Source organism: Syngnathus floridae, chromosome 1 (genome assembly GCF_059516105.1).
Source record: "Syngnathus floridae isolate MCC-2025c chromosome 1, RoL_Sflo_1.0, whole genome shotgun sequence".
In the NCBI taxonomy this organism is placed as follows: Eukaryota; Metazoa; Chordata; class Actinopteri; order Syngnathiformes; family Syngnathidae; genus Syngnathus; species Syngnathus floridae.
This window is the reverse complement of record NC_142413.1, coordinates 9,590,557-9,612,188: the sequence shown is the minus strand read 5'-3', so window position 1 is coordinate 9,612,188 and position 21,632 is coordinate 9,590,557. Positions and strand designations below refer to the sequence as shown.

General features: G+C 39.0%; 1 protein-coding gene and 1 long non-coding RNA gene across 3 annotated transcripts in view; one reads left to right on the top strand and one right to left on the bottom strand.

The window, feature by feature from the left end:
* pdgfc (platelet derived growth factor c) overlaps positions 1 to 14,882 on the top strand; it is a 28,315-nt gene extending 13,433 nt beyond the window's left edge. The window contains exons 3-7 of one of the 2 annotated variants that reach the window (XM_088385021.1): positions 4,563 to 4,755; positions 7,038 to 7,218; positions 12,478 to 12,661; positions 12,818 to 13,038; positions 13,756 to 14,882. In XM_088385021.1, the coding sequence (XP_088241147.1) occupies positions 4,563 to 4,755; positions 7,038 to 7,218; positions 12,478 to 12,661; positions 12,818 to 13,038; positions 13,756 to 13,899 (923 nt within the window). In that variant the 3' untranslated portion in view covers positions 13,900 to 14,882. The remainder of the gene's footprint in view (positions 1 to 4,562; positions 4,756 to 7,037; positions 7,219 to 12,477; positions 12,662 to 12,817; positions 13,039 to 13,755) is intronic. The other variant, XM_088385081.1, reaches the window with a different exon arrangement.
* LOC148403971 (uncharacterized) overlaps positions 1 to 16,436 on the bottom strand; it is a 31,836-nt gene extending 15,400 nt beyond the window's left edge. Inside the window, exons 1-2 of the long non-coding RNA XR_015860423.1 lie at positions 16,209 to 16,436; positions 8,025 to 8,170 (exon numbers count right to left, since the gene is read on the bottom strand). This is a non-coding gene — a long non-coding RNA (uncharacterized LOC148403971). The remainder of the gene's footprint in view (positions 1 to 8,024; positions 8,171 to 16,208) is intronic.
* Between the last annotated feature and the right edge of the window lie 5,196 nt (positions 16,437 to 21,632).

The following is a 21,632-nucleotide window of genomic DNA, read 5'->3' as shown; positions in this document are numbered from 1 at the left end:
TTTAGCTTATTTGTATTTTGCTAAAAATGTACACGTTCATGCTAAATGTCTGTTCAATTGCTCCTTGAGACTTTTTCATGCATCCTGTCATGAATCTGATAGACATTCCATGAACATTTCAAGTTGCTCAATGAAGCGAATGTAAAAGATCATTTTTCTCAGCATCTCCAAAACTCTTTCCTCTCATCAAGTGACCACTCCAGAAATAGAATGCCAGCTTTTTTGGGGGGGGCAGTCTGTGTTGCTGCATGTGCTCGCTGGCTAAAACTTGAATTCTTAAAGTGGATTACATTTTCCTCAACGTTTCCTCAAATATTTGCAGTGCTTGGTTAAATTCCGACAGCGTCCCTGCAACATGCCTGGTAGATGACCTCACTGCGCAACTGGCCTGCAGATGCCCAATTATTAATATTTGATGCTACCAAAGTTTCCAGGCGCATGTTTGCAGCCATGTACGGGCAACTGACTTCAAGCTTTAAAGCAATAAATAGTAGCTAAGCAGAGCCTGGGAATCGACTACACCTGCAAGACTCCTAACAGGCAACAGATGTTGGCATTAAACTTTGAAACACAAAGTAATCATGAAAAAAAAGTGAATTCATCCTTTGTTAGTTTACCTTGTCTTGTTAGTTGGTGTGGCTCCCAATATGTCCCAATGCCCCAAAATGTATACTTAATTAAGTTAATTTTTAGTTTTACAATTTACACAAAAGAGTGTTTCAACCAAACTTCATGGACCTTAAACACTTCCTTGAGGAACTCCACTAGTGCTATTGAGGAAATTTAAGGACACATTAGTTCTTCACTGTCATATTTCAACGTATGTATCCTTTGCACTTTATTCTTACTGATCGTGACAATGACAAAGGACAGTTTTCACCTTTTTATAGAAAATAGAAAAGGAAAATAACTTTGATGTAGACTAGTGAGGACTTTTCACCCTTAATATTCAACTTTTATACCCTAATTTGTACTCACATTACCACTATTTCGACCAATGATAACTATTTACTCAAAAGTCCGAGACAAAACATTTATTTAAAAGTCGTTAATTATTCCCATCAAGTGAAACTAGACTTTACGACACACTTTTAAAAAGGCAATAATCAGGGCGTTGACTCGGCACTTTAATTGTGCTTTAATGCATGCTGCTGTTTTGGTTAGCAAGAGAGTTTTAAAAGATTGAACTGAGATAATTACTACCCATTTTTGTTGACAGGAAAAGGTAGCCTTTCATTTGTGGATGATTTCCCAGCTTCTATTGGTGGGACAGCATCCGTTTGAGGAAATTTTTCAATAGCAGCGCTGTTAGTGGCCTACCTTCCAAGTTCATTCATGTCCATGTTACGGTGGGCGGGGGTCCCTCGAATTCCCCCTGCACGTATATGTATGTGCGCTCCAGTGGAAAGGTTAATGTTCAACAGCGTGAATGGAAGGTGCGAACAAAGCACAATGGCCGCACTGTACGCCAGCCAATTCATCCGCATTCACTTCCTGCCCTAATAGCCGCCTCCACTTTCCTCACCGTGAGGGGTTGGTCGGTAAGTAGGTCAAAGAAAAGTCATGTTTGAGGTAATTCACCTCCCGGGGGGGGAACGGCTGCGCCTCTGATCTTGAGAAGACCCCAGAGGTGAGGTCATTTGCAAGTCACATGGTACACGCCCATGATGAGGGGCTTTGATGAAAAGATTGATGGGAATGCGAAGCAAAGTCCATTCAAACTTCATCTGGTATGGGGTAGATAGGGAAAAAAAATAGAGTTCCTATTTTAAGGAGACTTGTGATGAATTTTTTTTACCGTTTGATGTCATTTTGTGCCACCGTTGTGCCAGGGAACTATGATGAAGTGAATTGAGGAGGTTGTTTTAGATCATAGTTGGGCTTTGCTGCCATCTTGTGGCATCTATAGGCAATTATGAATCTTTTGGGTTCCCACAAACTTTAGGTATTTGCTGCAGAGTTTGGAGCTAACACTATTAGCTAATCCTAATCGGCACATCCAACAAAATTCACTGCAGCTCTGCTTACCTTTTGACTTTGATCTCATAGCAGGTGTTACACCATGATAGCGTTTCAGACAGTCTCTTGAAAATGAACCTGGACCTTCACCCAGCCTACAAGCAATTAAAAATAAAATCTTCTCTAATGTCTTTAATGATCCTAATACAGACTTGTTTCAGAGAACATTTAGCTGTTTTGATGCCTTGTTTCAATGGTCTTTTCCCTCACTGACCATCCAGCGAATTCCATTTTCCTCATCGTGATAACGTCATTTCTGGTGTTGGAAAAAAAGAAGGAAGGTTTTATTCATTAAATTTGATTAATTAAAACATGGCTACCTGAGGCCAAGACGAACCCGTCAACTTATAACCTCCTGAGCCTGCAATAGTTAATTAAACGCGGCCCCTTTCGTCACTTGCTACGAGAACGGAGATAAGACCTCGGCTAAGTACGGCGTGCCGGAACAAGTGTGTCCTCAGTAGATGCGATAGCGCTTTAATTTGATTCAGCACAAGAAAAGGAGGGATTATGTAGTGCTTCCAAGCATGCGTGTTTGCCCTGCAGGAGGTATAGCTGCGCCAAAAGTTGGTTTGGTATCTTCATGAAAGAGTCTTTTCATGCTAAAGTCCTTCTTTTGTATTTGTTGGCGCAGAGTAAGTTAATGGCTGGTGACCAAGCCCACATGAAAGGATCAAAGGCAATCCAATGTAGGTTTTTCTTTTTTTTCTATTCAAGTTTACATACTTTTTTCTATTTAAGTATTGAAAGAGGTTGAATGATAGCTGTGCTCTAAAAGATGCTACAGCTTGTCTAGTTGATACTTTGCATATTACGAGTTCTAAGTGGAAAAATAACTGACAAGTAACATAAACTAAATAAAATCCCATGATATCCAAAGTATATTCAAGATTGATTTGGCCTGGTAGGACTTTTCTGACGATTTGATTCCGGATTCCTGGGTGGGGTTTGCATGTTGTCCCTGTGCCTGCGTGGGTTTCCTCCGGGTACGATTTCCTCCTACTTTCCAAAATCGTGCATGGTAAATCAATTGACCAAAGGTCTAATTGTGAGTTTGAAAGGTTGTTCGTCTATATGTGCCCTTTGATCGGCTGGTGACCAGTTCAGGGTTCGGTTCACCGCGACCCCCCCTAGAACTGCTGGGATAAGCTCCAGCACTCCCGCCACCCTCGTGAAGAGAAGTGGTTTGGAAGATGAATGAATGAAAAACCATTTCCATCCACAGGCAAGCGATCTGACGTTTCATTCAATAGCAGGTGGGTGGATGAAAGGGCCCTGTCAATGACATCACGTCATCCGTTCCAACATGGCGTTGTGTATTAAACGATTATTTTGGCAAATACAAGACTAGACCTAAAAATGGGAACACCAGATATCTATTGAGCAAACGTTACAATATTGCTCCCATTCCTCGTTAAGACCTCAATGTGGGACCTGCGTAGGTACACTTGAATTGATGTTTCTCCACTCATTGCTTGCCTTGCCAACATCCACTTCTGGTTCCGGACCTGAGTTGGCCTATTAAAGTCCTTTGGTGTGTGATTCACTTGGCACAATGCTTTTGTTTTCTTGTTATTTTTAAAAGCAAGCAAGCAAGCACGGCCACTTGTTTCTCAGTTATGAATGTGTCTGGAAAAGCATGCACCACGGGGGCAAAGAGCTTAGACAAACAACCATTTCAATCAGCAGGATGTATCTGCTTGTTTGGACGAATATAATATAAGCAGTGGCCATACAGAGTGCACAGATTGAGGAGTTGCTAGTGCTGTTTATATGCAAGTGATTACAAGTTTGACACTAGTTTCTCACTCACAAAAAAGATGGAGCCTACAAAAGAGTACATTAAAGATTGATTTATACACAACACTGATATAATGTTATGTATCTGGTGTTGGAATACAATTCTTCAAGAAATAATGACACTTATACTGTAGTAAATCAAATATCTGAGTACTCCGGAGAATTCCATTGAATCACACGAGACTATTACATCTTGTGAGACGTTTGTAAATTCATGTGAAAATCTCATGAGAATTCTGTTAAAGTCCTCATAAGAATTTCTCAATTATGAGACTTCACCAAACCTATTGAGACCATAGGGGACTTCATGTGAACCTCCTCAAATCACACGTAATTTATGCAAGACATCTAAATTATCTTCAGAATAACTCTAGACTTCTACGAAGCTTTATACTGATATCCTTCTTTCTAGTAGAAATATCTAACAGGATAGTCGACTGTAATTGGCTAGCTTTGAATTGTAACATTTGAGATTGTGACACCTAAGACCAAATGCGCGTCACGTCACGCATGAAGGTGGCATTTGATGATACACGGCTAATGAAAAAATCAACACACATGCTAAGTTAATATATATCCTCTTGCAATATCTTGAAACTCCAAAGTCTATACTTTACTGTATTCTGTTTACGCTCAGATAAAATTTCTTGGTAGTGTAAAGCGTTGAATGACATTTTTTGTGAATTTCCCATTTTAAGCTGCAACGCATCCTTTCATTTGTTTTTGTTTTTATCTTCTTTTAGGAGTGCAGGAGAGCCATCAGGAGAAGGTGATCGCAGTGTCTGGAGAAGGGACGATCCATAGCCCGGATTTCCCTCGCATTTATCCCAGGAACATTGTGATGGTGTGGAGACTGGTGGCGGCGAGCAACATGAGGATTCAGCTTTTCTTTGATGAGCGGTTCGGCTTGGAAGACCCCGAGGACGGAATATGCAAGTAAGGCCTCCGGATGCGTTCATTTGCAAAATGACCTCTTGGGTTCCTTCCTTCGGACCCTCGTGAATATTGAAAATCAGGAAGTAGCATATTTAACAGCGTCGATACATGCGGCGGCTAACGATAACGTACACTTATACACGCTCGCGCTATATCTGTTTTGTCGGCGGGGTCACTTTCAATTACGGCTCGTGTTTGCCTCCGTTGCCATTTCATTTCAAGGAGGAGCCGGTCGATGACGGCCGTGTATGCGTTTACGCTGATACATCACCACTGACTAGACGTCACGCAGGAGACAAATCAGGGCAAGGTGGATGAGTGAATGAAGAAGAGGAGGAGGAAGCGGGAGGAGTTGGGGGGTGCTTAATGCCGAGCTACTCATGCCTGGAGAGTCCCCTAAAGGATGACGAAGAGTACTGCAGACTTGCTTACTCTCACCTGTGTAATTGGCAAACCTATGCTCAGAGATCATTTCAATGGAATCAATTGTCTATTTGTGCTGTCCTACATATGAAAACGACCAGCTAATCTAATGAGACAGTGAGGGATGTAATGATGATGAGATTTGACGTCTTTTTTTTTTTTCTCGCGAACATCATTTTAAGCGTGCTGACAGAATTAAAGAGAATGTGATAACGCCCAGCCAATACTTTCAGAGCGGATAAAAAAAATAGTGACAAATATTAAAAGGTATGTAGAAAAAAATAAATAAATATATATATATATATATATATATATATATATATATATATATAGTTTAAATTATTTTTAATGCACATTTTATACATTTTTATTGCAGTTTTTGAAATTGTATTAAGGTTTTTAAATGTTTATAAAATGGCACAGAAAATACATAATATTTTAATCCTATAATTTAAAAAGATATATCCGTATATTCAGCAGTTAAAACCATATTTTGAAATGTAAACAGGCAATTTTTTTAAGCAAATCTCGCAAATTTCACATTTTCCTACATATATTTTTTCATTACCTAAATGCATAGTAAAGGTAACTTGCATTCCAACTATTTTTTTCAATGTTCAAAAGAGTCATTTAAGTGAAAATTTCCTCAAATTACAATTTTGAATATTTAAAGTTCATCAAAGTCGAAGCCATTTAAAATAAAAGCTGCAATAAATGTCTCTTTGTTTTCCTCAATAGGAACACTCGTGAAATGCAGACATCCAGTTGCACAGACCAAAATAGAGTCATCACAAAAATATAAAAACATCCCCCAAGAATATATGTGCGCTTATGTGGACAACATAACCTGATGCAATCGGCATGTTTGAAACTGTGGGGCGAATAAGAGCAACCCTTATTTTCTGGGGTCATCCAGGTCCAAATGAAGGCCCGAGGCATTTGATTGCATCTCAGAATGCTACATGAGAATGCGGCATCCAATCATCTGCACACACACGCATGCATATGCATTTACATTCCACTCACAGGGCTCTCGTCTATGCATTTTGACATGCAATGAGGAGCGTCATTAGAATGGTTTAGAATCCAGAATTTGTTTGTAGTCGCTTCTGTTTTGTGGCGGTTGTCATGAATAATTAGTTTTTCCTGCGCTTTTCTTCAAAGGATTTTTTTTTTTTTATACTCTGTGGATCATTTCCAGTCATCGTTGTCCTCGGAATGTCTTCAAGTTGCTACTTAATGTAGTGTATCAGCCTATTTTCTTCCATTGCTGTTCAACAGCACGTAATGATGCCAACTTACTGCATTATCGATGAGCCATCTGTCGCTACAAAACGTGTTGGAAGACTTCCACTCCGCTGTGTTTGCTGCTTGATCACAATACGAGCATCACTGATATTATGTATTGTTTTTTTTATTATTATGGCGGCGGGAAAGGGCGAAGGTCAATGCCTTGCTCAAGGACGCATTGATGTGTCGGTCTTGCGGAAGAGGCAGGGATCAAACGTGTGGCCTTCGGTTTACAAGGCAACCGCAGGGTTGCCTGTTATATAGCTCGTACGTGATTGTTTTTAATGGTTGCAAGGAGGCTTTCTAGCTATGTCTGTTTATCTATCCGACTTCTCATTTACCTACCTAAATCTCCATATAGATAAATTTCCATCCATCCAGTCAACCATCTTCTGGTGACCATATTTTGGCTGGCAATCTAGTCGTCTGTTCGGCTATCGAGTTTTAGGGACTTTGGTGTTTATAAAAATTAGCTTTAATTTCTCTTAATTGAAATACAGTGAATCATCTATTCTGCTAACGAGCTAAGGATTTTGGTTCAAACGTTTTATTGGTTTGTCTTGTTGAAGATACGACTTTGTGGAGCTGGAGGATCCGAGCGACGGGAGCATCCTGGGCCGCTGGTGCGGGTCGCAAGCGGCCCCCGTGGCCCACCTCTCCAAAGGCAATCAGGTCCGCGTACGCTTCGTTTCGGACGAGTACTTCCCATCCGAGCCGGGCTTTCTCATCCGCTACGCCATCCAGCCGGCGGTAAGAATTACGTCATGTCAGCTGAAGCGCCAATTGTCATTTTAGACCACACGGCAGTTGGAAATAGTCTTTTGATTTAATTTCACTGAGGTGGAAACAACAATAACAGCAATATATTTGGTAAATTGGCAATTACGTTTCTCTGATTCTGGTTCCAAGCATTTGAATGATTAATTAAAATGGAACGCTTGCTTATTTTGTTCATCAACTTGCACAGGAATGGGGACAGCTCATTTATTTTTATCACGCAGATAAAACCAAAATGTCAACATTGCTAGTGAACCATTTGAATCAGGATAATCTCAAATTTATTTTTATCATTTCTATTTTTATGTTGTATTCTTTTTGTATTTTATCTGTTTTTATTAGCACTTTTTCCCATTTGCATTTAGAATACTTTTATTTTACTCCCATCATTGTAATTGTTTAGATGTGTGTTTTTAGTCATTTTATTTTTAATTTCTTAAATAGTTTTATTTGCATTTTTTACAAGCCGGATTTTTCCCATTTATGATTACTTTAAATCTTTTTGATTGTTTGTTTTTATTTAGTTATATTCTTATTTTGTCATTAGCGTGTTTATTTGTATTTGCATTTGATCTGTTTGCTACACTTTTTTATTTGTAGGGTGTATATTGTCTTTATATTAAAATTTATATGCGTGTTACTTTTTTAGATTTGTACTTTTACTTACATTTTTATCTTTTATTTTAACATTTTTATCAGCTAAACAGTTTGATTTCATATTTCTATTTGCTTTTCTTTGGACAAATAACCAAGAAATGGACTTTTCCAACATGCTCTACCTTTAATGTCTTCCACCTGCGCCCTTATCGACTCTCCATCCAGATGATCCAAAGGTTATTGTTCCCTATGAAAGCGTAGACCTTGTGAAGGGAATAAAGCGTCCCGTCGAGGGTCCTTGACCCCTGCACAGCTTTCATTGGGACTCCTGAAATGAAAGGGGGATAAAGAGGAACTGGAGTACTTTTTAAATTGTCCATGGTTTCGAAGTAATATCCCATCCTAATGTCTCTCTATCTTTAGCTCTGATATACACTATATATATAATATATATATATATCTCCAGCCACTGTTTCTTTTCACACCTTAATATTGCGAGATTGATAGTGTCGAGCGACCTTTCCGTTCACCTTTCTTCAAGTCATAAAGCAACATGGAACAACGTCACAATGGTTCATCTGTCGTTTATAATCAGGGGTGAAACCCGCTATAAAAAGGCTCTAATAATAACCGGTCGCTAATGTGTTGCGTTCAATGAAACGGTGAAAAGTGACACTCAATTATCCCATGCATGAACAACCATGGTGTAAAGTGTTTTTTTTTTTGTTGTTTTTTTTATTTTATTTTTTTACAATCTTTGTTTTTTGTGTGATGACTTCATAGCAGTGTGTTTGTTTTGCAATCATAAAAACTGGAGCAAAATGACGTTCCAAGTCATCATTTTTATTTGTGCGGCAGGTTTTGCATTGATGTTCTAATTGCTCCATTATTATTTCTACTTATTATCTCTACTTGATGGCACTACCACCGATCTTGGGCACCCCACCAACCAAACATCCCCAACTTACAAGTCACAGTCAGGGGCAAAACCTTTGTGAAAATGTTACCCCTTCTGTCTGCTCTTTGAACCTTACGCAGTGGAACAGCGGCGCTCTGTTCCCAGCTACCGGAACCCGCAGGAAGCCACACGGGGGCCCATCAAGAGCCGCTCTGTCATTGACAGGAAGCCATTTTTGGCAGTCGGCTTGTTAAAACACAGAGAAGGAGTAGGAAGAAACATTTGAAGCTAGCGCAAAAGTGGTCACGCATTGGTACTTGTGTAAAATAATACTCTTGTAAATGTACTGACTTAACTCCTTAACTTGGGTAAAAGTTCAGACTTAAATGCAGTGACAGATAAATTACTCATTCAGTATTTAAGGAGAAGATCTGATGATGTGTTTAAGATGATATTCTGCTACTAATTCAACTCTTAAAAAAATACAGATTGTTATATTTGGCTAAACGGAGCTCCTTAATTAATTTCAACATAGTTCCTTGGCATCAAGATGCAGCGGAAAACTAATTTGTCAAAGTGAAGCACCTCAACTCACTTTAACAAAGCTTATTGGAACCAATGTGCTACAACATGGTAGCAAAGCACCACTTTTGTTTAAATGAAGCTCCTCATATCCATGCCGCATGATGGCAACAAAATAATACTTAGTGAGGGTAGGTTAAATAAAATCTTTAAATATGTGAATTTGGGCATATGCAACCACGAATATATGGGACTTTTTTATAGGGGGATGGAAGACATTAGGAGAACTGATTCATCGTTTTTTTCTAAGTCTCGGTATTTACGCTTCATTACTCCGTGCAAGTCACATCCATGTCAGCCATTTCCTCTTCCGTGCAGGCAGAAGTTAGCGGGATAAAACTGCAGAGTCTGTTTTTACACCAACCTCAATTGCAGACTGTGAACAGGGCAGGGGAAAAAAACAACAACACAAGCCACATGATTTCACGCACAATAGACTTTGTGGCTTAATGGAAGCGAAGCGGATTGCAGAGAAGTGGTTAGCCAAAGCATGAGAACGGCAGAGAAAGCTGTCCACGTGTGTCTTAATAGACCCTTTCCTAACGAGTCGTCATCATTTCAGTCGGCACAAAATAAACCGAAGCGGTGGTAACACGGCCATCGCAAAATGCGCTGTGATGAGTAAACAAACAAAAGCAATTTTAGTCTTATTGTTGTCATTTTCCGAGAGATTGAAATGTGGAATTGATTTTGAAAGGAGCCGTTTTGGCAGGGAAATTTACCATGTGACAAAAACAGAAATCCATGTCCTAAATGCACAGGAAGTCTTCCATGTTGGTTTGAAAAGGCCACGTCAGGCTTTTTCCGTCCATTTCCTGCATCTTTTCGATCGTCTTTGAAAGGGGATACCCTTCCAAATCAACAGAGGTCTTTTGCGTCTGCGTTTATATCTTAATTGGCAGCCGTTAGAAGTCACAGCGGGCCTCGCTGGCCGAGGGAGCACGCCGCCGCTAATTGGGGGAGGATTGCGCCGTCAAAATTCATAGGCTGTTAATGACTTCCAGTCGCTGGACTCTGCCAAGGCTGGGCCAATTTGCCGCTCGCGCTACTGCCGCTACTCGCTGCCAAGATCTGTCGGTGTTCCACGCTTGTGTCGATTTATCTCAGCGAGGCTCCGGCGAAACCAAATGCTACACTGTAAGCTTTCTTAACGAGCTGCTTTCGTTAGAGCCACTGCACAGATGGGCCTCAGATGTTGTTGTGTTTTTTTGTTGGGGGGGGCACCCCTCTTAAGAAGCAATCCCAGGAGAATATGTAGGAGTTTAGTGCACATGCATTAATCCATGTGGGAAAGAGCGGAAACTGAAGGAAAGGATAGGTCATTCTAAAAACAACATGAAATGTGATTTGATGAAGGCTGTGTGATGGCATGTGTATTGTTAAAAACTTATTTGTTTCATTCTGTTTGTTTCTTTTTCTCTTTACCGTATTTTCCACACTATAAGGCGCACCTTCAATGAATGGCCTATTTTAAAACTTTGTCCATATATAAGGCGCACTGGATTATAAGGCGAACCTTCATTGAATGGCCCATTTTAAAACTTTGTCTATATACAAGATATATACGCCTGCTGTAGTGGCTCAATATTGGTCCATATATAAGGCGCACCTGATTATAAGGCGGCTTTTGAGAAAATTGGAGGTTTTTAGGTGCGCCTTATAGTGCGGAAAGTACGGTAGTTTTATTTTTATCTTGGGTTTCACATGGATTCAAATATATAATTTTTAATTGATCTTACATGTTTGCTATTTGATTTTTTTTATTCTTATTTTGAAGTATCTAAAATACAACTTTGTTTTCATCTATAGTTGTACATTGCTTTTTATTTGGACAATATCTTCTCTTCAATTTTATTTTTGCTTTCCTGATGAGCAAATTTAACATGCATTTCTTTTATTTATTTTTAACCAGTAAAATTAACATATTCATCTTTATGTAACCTCTTGTTGCCAGGCAGAATTTGCCCCCAAAGAAATCAGTTGCACTGAACATAAAGCCAAATGGAGAAGCACAAAGAAAATGGTCCCTCAAATCACAACTGCAAATATTAACTACGATTTCATTTATAGGCACTATTTTTACAATTGAAACACTTCTGGCATTCTCGTTGACCTGATTGCTTTATTGTACCACGTTGAACTAATCGTAAAGGCAGATGGCCATTGGCCACCCCATCCTGTGTATGCTACAGGACTCCTTCACCTCATCTGTATTAAAAGGGGTTGAAAATAACACTTTTGATTCACAGCTCAAAATAAATGTATAAAATAACTCTGAAATCCATCCTAACCTCAGACAGCTGAGGAATTCATTTGTGGTTTTGGTATTTATATTCTTGAACGTAAATATGTGACTTGATGGAAGGTGGTTTTCACATTCGCTCAATGGCAATAACAGAAAACTAATCTCAAATTCAGCCTCCAACGCTAGTTTCACTCTGCAAAGTGCAATTTGGTGAGTGTGTCTATGATTTTGATGATCTGCTGTGAAACAGGATAGTTTTCTGAATTGGGTTTGAAAACACATGCCCTGTTGGATTTTGCAAGATAAATTTTGGTTGTCTTGGCTATCATGAGTAGACCCACAAAAAAAGTCTCAAGACATCATGCCAGAAAAGAGACAGGAGATCTGCTTGTTTGGTTTGAAGTAGCCAATTTTGGCTAATTTGATCTTTGCGATTATGAAGGCAAATTATCCTCGTGCGCATGTCCATTTGCAAGCAAATTTGAACCACATATGGGTAAATAGGCAATACAAACTTGTTAATTAAGCATTTGAGATTTGGTCCTTCACAGCATGGTGGTAGAATTTGATGATCCGCCATAAAACACAAACCCACGAACCCTCTTCTTCACCTAAGGCAGCGTACTTATCTGTCGTTGCGTACTAATGTGGCTCACTTCTGCCAGATTAGTGCCTAGCAGAAAGCCGACACGGCGGACAAATCTTGTATATGTATGAAATGTAACGTCTGATTCAATTTTTTGTTAAATTACCAAACAATACAGAAAAGGTCATGTAAGAAATTTGATCTTGTAAATGCATTTAAAAAAAAAATGGAAGACCGAAAGAACAGAATTGCCAATAATTATATACTATTTGCTCTGATCTTTTTGGTTGTCTGACATTCTTATTGACCTTCATTTCCTTTCAGATTCCAGCAGAAGCCGAATCTCCGGACCTGCAGGAGCTGTCTGCCGCCGTGTCAGGCCTGCGGACGGTGGAAGAGGTGATGAAATACTTGGAGCCCGAGCGCTGGCGGCTGGACATGGACGACTTATATAAACCTACGTGGCACGTTCTTGGCAAATCCTTCATCCATAACAAGAAAGTCAGAGGTAAGTTTATAGATAACTTGGTTAAGGAACATTGAGCTCAAATAAGATTATTGTACTGTAAAAACTCATTTAAAAACATTTTTGCTCAATCTCTGATTTGGTGGAGGATCAGTGTGCTGTCAACGATATGAATCTTCCTGTTTTTGTTCCCCCAAGGAGGAGCTGACCTCAACCTGCTTTGGGAGGAAGCTCAGCTGTACAGCTGCACGCCGCGCAACCTTTCCGTGTCACTGCGTGAGGAGCTCAAGCGGACCGACGCCATTTTCTGGCCCAGCTGCCTTCTGGTGAGGCGTTGCGGCGGGAACTGCGCCTGCTGTGCAAACCGTTGCTACGACTGCCAGTGCCAGCCCGCCCGCGTCACCAAGAAGTACCACGAGGTAGCCGCAAAGAAATGAATCAAAGCCAGTCTTGTCCTGGCCAAATGTCTTTTTAAAACTCTTGTTACTTGTTCCATTTGTTTATCACAAACAGCCATCAGTTTTATGGCTCAATTTGACCCCCGCTAACGACTTTCATTATTCACTTACCTCATAATGAGGTTAAATTACAACTTTTGTTAACCATGTTGAGTTGTCTGTTTCACTTGTAACATAATGCAAGTTATATAGATGTGACTTTTGCTTCTAAGTATCCATCTAACTGATTAAATTGTTGTCAAAATAATTTATAATTATTGTACTTCCAAGATAAGAAAATAAGATGTGTTTATTTAAAAACTACAACTAAATCCTACAACTAAAATGTCTGTGTTCAACAAATAATTTGTATAATTAAAATATAATTTAATACAGTGCTTCTAAACAAAAAAAAAAAAAATCACTAAATTCAACCTAAATCATTATGTGATAAATAAAGGGGCCATTTGAAATACTTTAAATAAGTTGGAAAATAAAAAAGATCCTAAATTCAACTGCACATTAATAAGTCAATCAATTAAAATGTCAATCTAAATATAACAAAATTACAATTGTTAAAAATTTGACAGCATTTGAAATCAGTTGCTAACCAAAACAGCAGCACCCACTGTGGGATACAAGCAGCAATGTTTGAGTATTTGTATATATGTCTAAATATGTGATGCCCCCCTCCATCAGGTTCTGCTGCTGAAGCACCGCAGCGGCGGCCGAGGCCTGCAGAAGTCCATGACCGACGTGGCCTTGGAGCACCATGAGGAGTGCACGTGCGTGTGCAAGGACGCCGATAACGCCAACAATAGCACACCCGTCGGACACGATTAACGCCAAATTGGACAAAGAAAGTAAAACCAAGATGGGGACGGATTCAATCTCCGGAACGTCGTGGAATAAATACTGAGACTACAAATTCCACCTGACTATCTGGAGTGTTAGAAGACAATTTGAGATAAGGACTTGCCTATTCTTCACCTTTTTGGGGGCTGATCGTGTCATGGAAAATGGGAGCTTCTTTTGTTCAAGTGCTTTTGCTACAATTGCCCCTCCAAAAGTATTGAAACCCCTTTATTATTGCGTACACTGCCTTGACAATTGGATTTGACATCAGCATTTTTTATATTAAATAAAAAGTAAATAAATGAAAACGCCACGACTGGAGTGGATATAAAAAGGTGACACACCCCTGTTCACACAAATTTTATGATATAAAAAGACTAGACAAATAATTTTTAAATAAATTCTACCAATGATGTGACTTGTACTCCATAAAATCAGTGAAATACAAACGGTTTTTAATTTTAAATTAACACAATTTCGATATCTTTTATTATGTAAATCTTTTTAAAATCTTTTTGTAAAATATAATTGGATAAAGAACACAGCCTGACGGTTCCAATACTTTTGGTGGGTTTTGATAATCCAAAAGCCTCCTTTGTGTGTAAATATTCCATTTGCATTTCTTTTCCTTGCTGAGGTGCCTTTTTTCCTACCAAAGAGACTGTGGTTGCTTCATCTGAGTCACATACACATTTCAAGTATTTATTTCCTTGGCAAAAAAGACATTTAACCTTTAATGTCATTGTACAGATAGATTCACCTCCATTTTCTGCCTGTATAATTTTTTAAATGTGTTTTTCATTCACTCATGTTCAATTATTTATCTACTGTCTCCTCTCCCTCTACAACTGTTATTTTATTGTACTGAAATTCTGAAATAAAGTCTTTCATTTCTTATTGTGGATGCCATGCATGGAAATGGTAAAGTTGGGGAGAGATACAGAAATGAATAAGTCATCTTTTTTAACAACATACAATATACAGACAACATAAAATTTAAATGTTCAACAATATTTTAATGTTTAAAAACAATTTTACTAGCCAATTAGTCTAACATTTATTTTAGATTTTTTTTTTTAAATAATTTAAAATAAAAGGTAGAATGCTCTCAATTTGTGGAACAATACTTTTTTGTCAATGTCCCCACTAAAATTCTTATCTTGTCGTCTAATGTGTTCCCTGGCAGGCGTTTGGGAAGGCAACAGATGCTGCACAATGAAAGCGTCTCTGCTATTGTGGCGTGATGCCATTCCACTAGAAGCCTTTTCCCCTTGCACACACAATGGGCGATTAATATAAAAGCCACTCAACTCCTCCCCAACATTTCATCATCCAAAATCCATAAATGAGCCCAATTGACCTCAATCAATCTACACCTTTCCCCTTAACCATTTTCACCATCACACAAAGACATGCAAGGTTTCAAGGACAAGTAACTTTGTCAAATGCTCAGCAACAATTAAACCAGGAAGCAGAAAATTATCCAGCAAAAAATAAATACAGAGAGAGAGACAATGGACATGGCAGAGAGTGGGAATGGCAAAATATCTGAATGTTAAAGACAATTCTTTACTATGCATATGTGCATGCTTTCTCAAAATGTCTGGCACTGTCTAAAGCACGGGTGTCAAACTCAAGGCCCGGGGGCCAGATACGGCCCGCCACATCATTTTATGTGGCCCGCGAAAACAAATTGTGCATCAAATTTGTGTGTCGTTACTAGAATTGCGAGTTGTCTTCACTTTAAATAATATCTTTTTTTTTAAATATTTGACCAGTTTTTACTCGTCTGATTTGAAAATGAGTTATTTGTCAGTTTGTTTTGTAGCTTTTGCTGGATATAATACGAGGTGCCCATACATTTATTTGGGTTGACAATCATAATGGCCTTCTGAAAGAAACTATGACTAAAATGCGGCCCGCGAAAAAAATGAGTTTGACACCCCTGGTTTAAAGGCAATTTGACTTTCAGGGGATGGCATCTAGACCACGTCTGTGGGGTGGCAAGATTCATCCCACCAAGCAGCAAGTGTTAAAAATTTCGGCTTCCCATTGATTGCAAGCCTGCACAATTTATAGCTGCTTCAAGGCTGCTGCAATTGGGGGCTGTCCCTCATCTCACAGTAATACCATTGAATTATATTCTTAGATTTTCTTACAACTTTTATCTCTTAAGTTCCACTTATATTGCATTAATATAAAAAATGTTAATATTTCATCAAAACTACACAAGCAGGACCATCTCTTAGCTTATCGTTCCCAGAAACTTAAAAAAAGAGAGAAAACGTTTTTTTTACCTAGCAGACTCGAGATGTATTTTCCTCTCGACATGTCGGGACTTGTCCAATTGCCTCTGTGTGAGTCACACAAGAGTGGACGTGCACAGACACAAACGCACACAAACACACACTCATGCACGACACACTCCTATTTACACTCTTCAAACCCACACATGGACTCAGTTTGCAATCAAAGGTGAACACACACACATGCACACACATACACATGCACACACTTACACACACATACACGCAAATACACACACACACACACTTCCACTTCCAGCTCGTAATCATGCAAAATAAGAGAACTGCGGCCAATAAAAACATCAGGGCCTGAAGAGGTGTTTTCTTTTAATGAGACAGCACTTCCTGTCTCCCTCACTGTGTTAAGGAACCCAGAGCATGCCACTAAGGTAAACTTATGCCAAGGCATGTTTTTATTAATGAATTCTATCGTAAAACTCATTTTGTTACAAAAGGTTAGGGCACTAAAATGTGTGAAATAAATTCTAAAACTACAAGTTTATTTTAGATTATACAAATAGAGTCTGAAGATTGAAAAAAAATGAGTCTAAAATGCATAATTGAATTAGTGATTTAAATCAATAAAGTTATAACAATTTATTTTAAATTACACTTAAATGTGACACTGAAAAAAATTGTAATTTTGCAAGAATAAGTATAGAATTAAAAATAAATCAAAATACATACAAATATTAGTAACTGACTTCTCAATTATGACATTTTGTAATATGACTAATTTTTAATAATAAAAATATTTTCCCATAACATTGCCCAACTAACAATACTTTTTAAAATACCGACCAACAATATTCGTCCTTTGAGAGTTAGTGTGACTATTATTCATCTTAAATGTGTTTTCCTTCATTCAAGAAAAGCCCATTTTCCACCAGACTATTTCAATTTGCCTGTGATGCTGTTGCCATGGCAACAGACATCTCCATGCACCCAAGGGAGGAGACTGGAGGCAGAGTTACGCGCGTACACAAAGACCTCGAGCGCAACTTGTCGTACATCAACATATCCGTTGTTGTTTATGTATGCTTGTGAATTATGAATCCAAAGTCAATCCGGTAAACCGCTACAATTTGAGGAAAGTGAAAAGCTCACTCTCATGTTGGGGATATCATTTCTAGAGTTCATATATCAGAGACGGACTATGGAGGCGGTTGCCTGGCAACCACCCCTGAGGTATCTCGCAGCTTCTCAGCCATTTCTTTCAACGTCAAACACGGGCCAGACGTTTATTTTCATTCGGCTCACATCGTTGGCCTGGAGGGTAATTAAAATCTCATATGATTCTCTTCAAATGGAGTAAAATAGGTTCTTGAAGCACTAAAGAGTGGGTGCCATATTTGATTTTTTTTTTTTTGCAGATACCAGCTCTACTTTAACTGAATACTGAATGAGTGCTAAATTCACTTTTAATTTTGGTGAAATTTCTTGGTGTTATGTCAAAAAGGGTTTGAGGGCTTGGTTTTCAAATTCATTAAGTTATGGTACCAGTTTCAAAATTAGCCTAAAAGGGCCACTTTGAATCAAAATGACTTCTTGACGTTTTTTTTTATGGTTCTACTTCTGTCATACTATCAAAATATTGTGAGTTCTATGTATTAATCCACTTCCGATAGAGCCAGGCCTCTATTAGAGGCAAGGTGTTTATTAGAGCATAGCCTACTATTTGTGTGTAAAGCTCCGTGACTGCTTAAATGCATAAACTGACTGAAATGGTCCATTTGGTGAGTGAGTCAGCAGCTCAGACGTGACAACACCCTGCCTTAAATAAACCTTCTTTCAACTCCGCTTTTCTAGCCTGTTTTTATTATTGCGGCTGTGACCTGGAAAACGCTGCCTGTTTAAATATGTGCAGCAGTTCAAAAGGCCCGTTAAAGACTCGCCGAGTGGTCCGGAGATACCTCGGAAGCCAAACCCTCTTTATGGGTTGTTAGGTTGGCCTGGGACCAGGATGACTGCATGGAGTCTGACTCCTTTGAGGTCGAAAGTTGAAGTGGTTCAAACCCAAAAGCACCTTTGTGAACTCATGGTAGAGTCATTTCATTGAAGAGGGGTAGTACATTAGCAGAGATTTACAAACTTTTTTTTTTTGATCAAGGATCCCTTAAAAACTATCTATCTATCTATCTATCTATCTATCTATCTATCTATCTATCTATCTATCTATCTATCTATCTATCTATCTATCTATCTATCTATCTATCTATCTATCTATCTATCTATCTATCTATCTATCTATCCATCCATCCATCCATCCATCCATCCATCCATCCATCCATCCATCCATCCATCCATCCATCCATTTGGTAGCGATACGAAATGTACTGTAATAATGAGTCTTTTATTCTGAAAAAACGTGACCTTATTTAGTTTGATAACCACTAACTTAGAGCATCTTTAGACTATGAAGTGGGAAGCATAAGGGTTAAAACCAAGAGAAAAGAGATGGCCATTTGTCTTTGTCAGAAGCACCACCGCAGGACATGTTTACTCTCTGGAGTATCCAGAGGCAAGCCTGCGGCATCTGCTTTCTTCACTCTAATCGTTTTGGGGGCTAAAGTGTTGAATTTTTAAATACATTTTTAAACACTTTCCAGGTAGCACCTGAATCTCTCAAAGAGGTTTGGTCATAAACCGACCTGCTGGAGTTGATTTGTTAAGAGTTGTTTTTTTCCTTGTTTTGTTTTTCTTTTTCTTCGTTGCTTCTGAATAGTCTATTTATTGATACATTTTTCTGTGCCATAAAACAGTACTAACTATTCTTGCTGTCCCTCTGTATGTACATATCGTATTAATTTATTCCCTTGACAACGCTGCCTTATCTTCAACCTGTGTTGGGATCAGAGAGAGGTGACGGTGGAGCTCGGTGTTCATTACAGCAAGTGCAATTAATTAAACAAGCTCTGCCATGGATGACAACATGGCGTTAACAGAGGCCAGAAAGATGCATTTAAATCCTCTCGCTCTCTCTCTCTCTGCATGATTCACACCATCTTGATTTAATGCAGGTGCTCTGATGTCACATGGGCCTTTTCATTGCTTCATGGCAGCCTGCTGAGTGCACAGGGAGGGGCTTTATTCCAGCCAAGGACTTTACCCACAAAGAAGGAAACAGTGCCACCTAGAGGGATGTTGTTTCCCTTCGCAACCATGTTGTGCAAACAAGACATCACGTCAAAAGGTGATACAGTATTTGGTTCCACCTTTCAGAGTCTCACTTCAACACAAAGCAACTTAATTAGCGTAAATGCTTCTATTATGGCTAGATAGAAAGATGGATGTCATTTAGAAACTAATCAGATTGGATTGAAATGTTATTTTGAATCTATTTATTATATTATCTGTTTTTTGTGATTAATGTGTCTGCGGAAAGTTCCTAACAAGATGTCCGATTGCTTAAATTTACCGTGATATGTTTAAGACAAAGATGACTTTTTTCATATACTATTGCTTAAGAAGCCAACCGACTTGAATGTTTTTGTTCTACCGTGATTATTTAGCTTCTCAACTGTTTTACGTATGCGAGCGATGATAAGCAAAATTTGCTGAGTGTAGGCGAAGGTGAGAAAGCTGGAAGGTCAAGATTTGAAACAGGCAATTTAGCATGTTCTGACTCTCGTGAATCTGTCATATCTTATCAGTTCTGTTTGTTATTTGTTGTGCTTATTACATTTTGTCAGCTTGGAGAAACAGACGGCTGCGTCTTGAAGCTGTCTGGCATCAGAAACTGAGTGATGGAAACTCAAAAGCTGTGTAAGTTAAAAGAGAAACACCGTATCTACAAAAAAAAGCGAGACTAGGTTGAGCAGATTTAAATTAAGAGTACTGTGAATTCCTCAAAACGTGGGCGGGTCAATATCAAACAACTGTAAAGCTTCACAATTGCTTGTCAACCATAGACCATTCTCTGGAATTGATGCTATAGTTACACGTTTAAATGGTGTACATGGATGTCAAACTCCATTTTTTTCCAGACTCCAACAGTAAAGGATAAGGCTTTACTATCCCAACACTTTTGTTGGGAGTGTACGCCGCATGATGAACGCTTTTCTGAAGCCATCCTTTCCACAGGTACATTATATACAGGCTGGCTTATTTCTCAAATAGAGAAAGTTCCAGGCGACATTGTTAAAGCAGCAGCACTATTAGCGTCCATCATGTGCTGCCAACGCACATTGAAATGTGACCCTGGCACTGCACTGCGAGTACTTTTGAAATCCCAGTTGCGTAGCAACGCTTTCACTGGGCTGTGCGGCGGATATAATGAAATAAAACTTGCGCACAAAACATAAATACCATTCGCCTTGGAGGACGTGCATTTTCGCTTTTCATTTGAAATGCCCTTTGAGGTATAGAAGTCAGTAAAATACTAAGGGGGGAAGCGACCTTTGTCTTTTTTCGAAGTATGAATCGGAACGTCACAATGATTAGCTTGATGCTAATTTATCTGGTTGTTGCACTGGATTTTTAGCATATCTATCTTTCTCCAGTTTATTTTACTTCATATGAATCCAAGGTTCGATCAAAATGGCGAAAATAAAGTAATGCACGTGCATACATATATATGACGTGTGGGCTCTGATAATCATGAATGCACTCAGTCATGTTTGTACAGCCACAGTCATGTATGCACTCCCACATCTTTGTATTGACTCCGACTGTTGCGTAGGCACTCTGACAGCCGTGAATGCACTCCCACAGTCACGTTATGTCCTTCTACAGTCATGTACCACCTTTGTCCTTCAGTATACACTCCCAAAGTAATGTATATTCCTACATTCCTTAAGTCGTCGCTCTACTATGAACTCCTACAGTCATGTATGTAGTTCTGCATTTATATGTACAATATGTACTCCTCCTACAGTTACATATGTACTCCATGTACTGTCACAATTGGTGTGTTTACACCGCCACAGTCATGTATGTACTGACACGGTCACATGTGGCCTCACAAAATCATGTATACAACCCCACAACTATAACCCCACAACAGGTGTGTATGCACTGCCACAACAATGGAGTCACTGTACAGTAATCACTCGTTCATCGCGGATAATTGGTTCCAAAAACTACCCGCGATAAGAGAAATCCGCGAAGAACAAGAAGTACTGGGCAGGCTAAAGAGTTAGTGGAAAGATGCTAATTTGCGATCATGCTAACACGCGAAAACGGACTTCTAAAGGAATGTAAACGAACATTTGGAGCAATACTACATTGTCCTAAAGGTTAGACACATGTTTCCTCAATTTAGAAGTTTTATTTTGACTTTTAAATGTTTTTTTTAATTTGGGGAAAAAAATCCGCGATGTAGCGAAGCCGCGATAAACGAAACGCGAAGTAGCGGGGGATCACTGTATTTACACCGTCATGTACGCAATCCCACAGTCATCTAAGTGTTCAAGA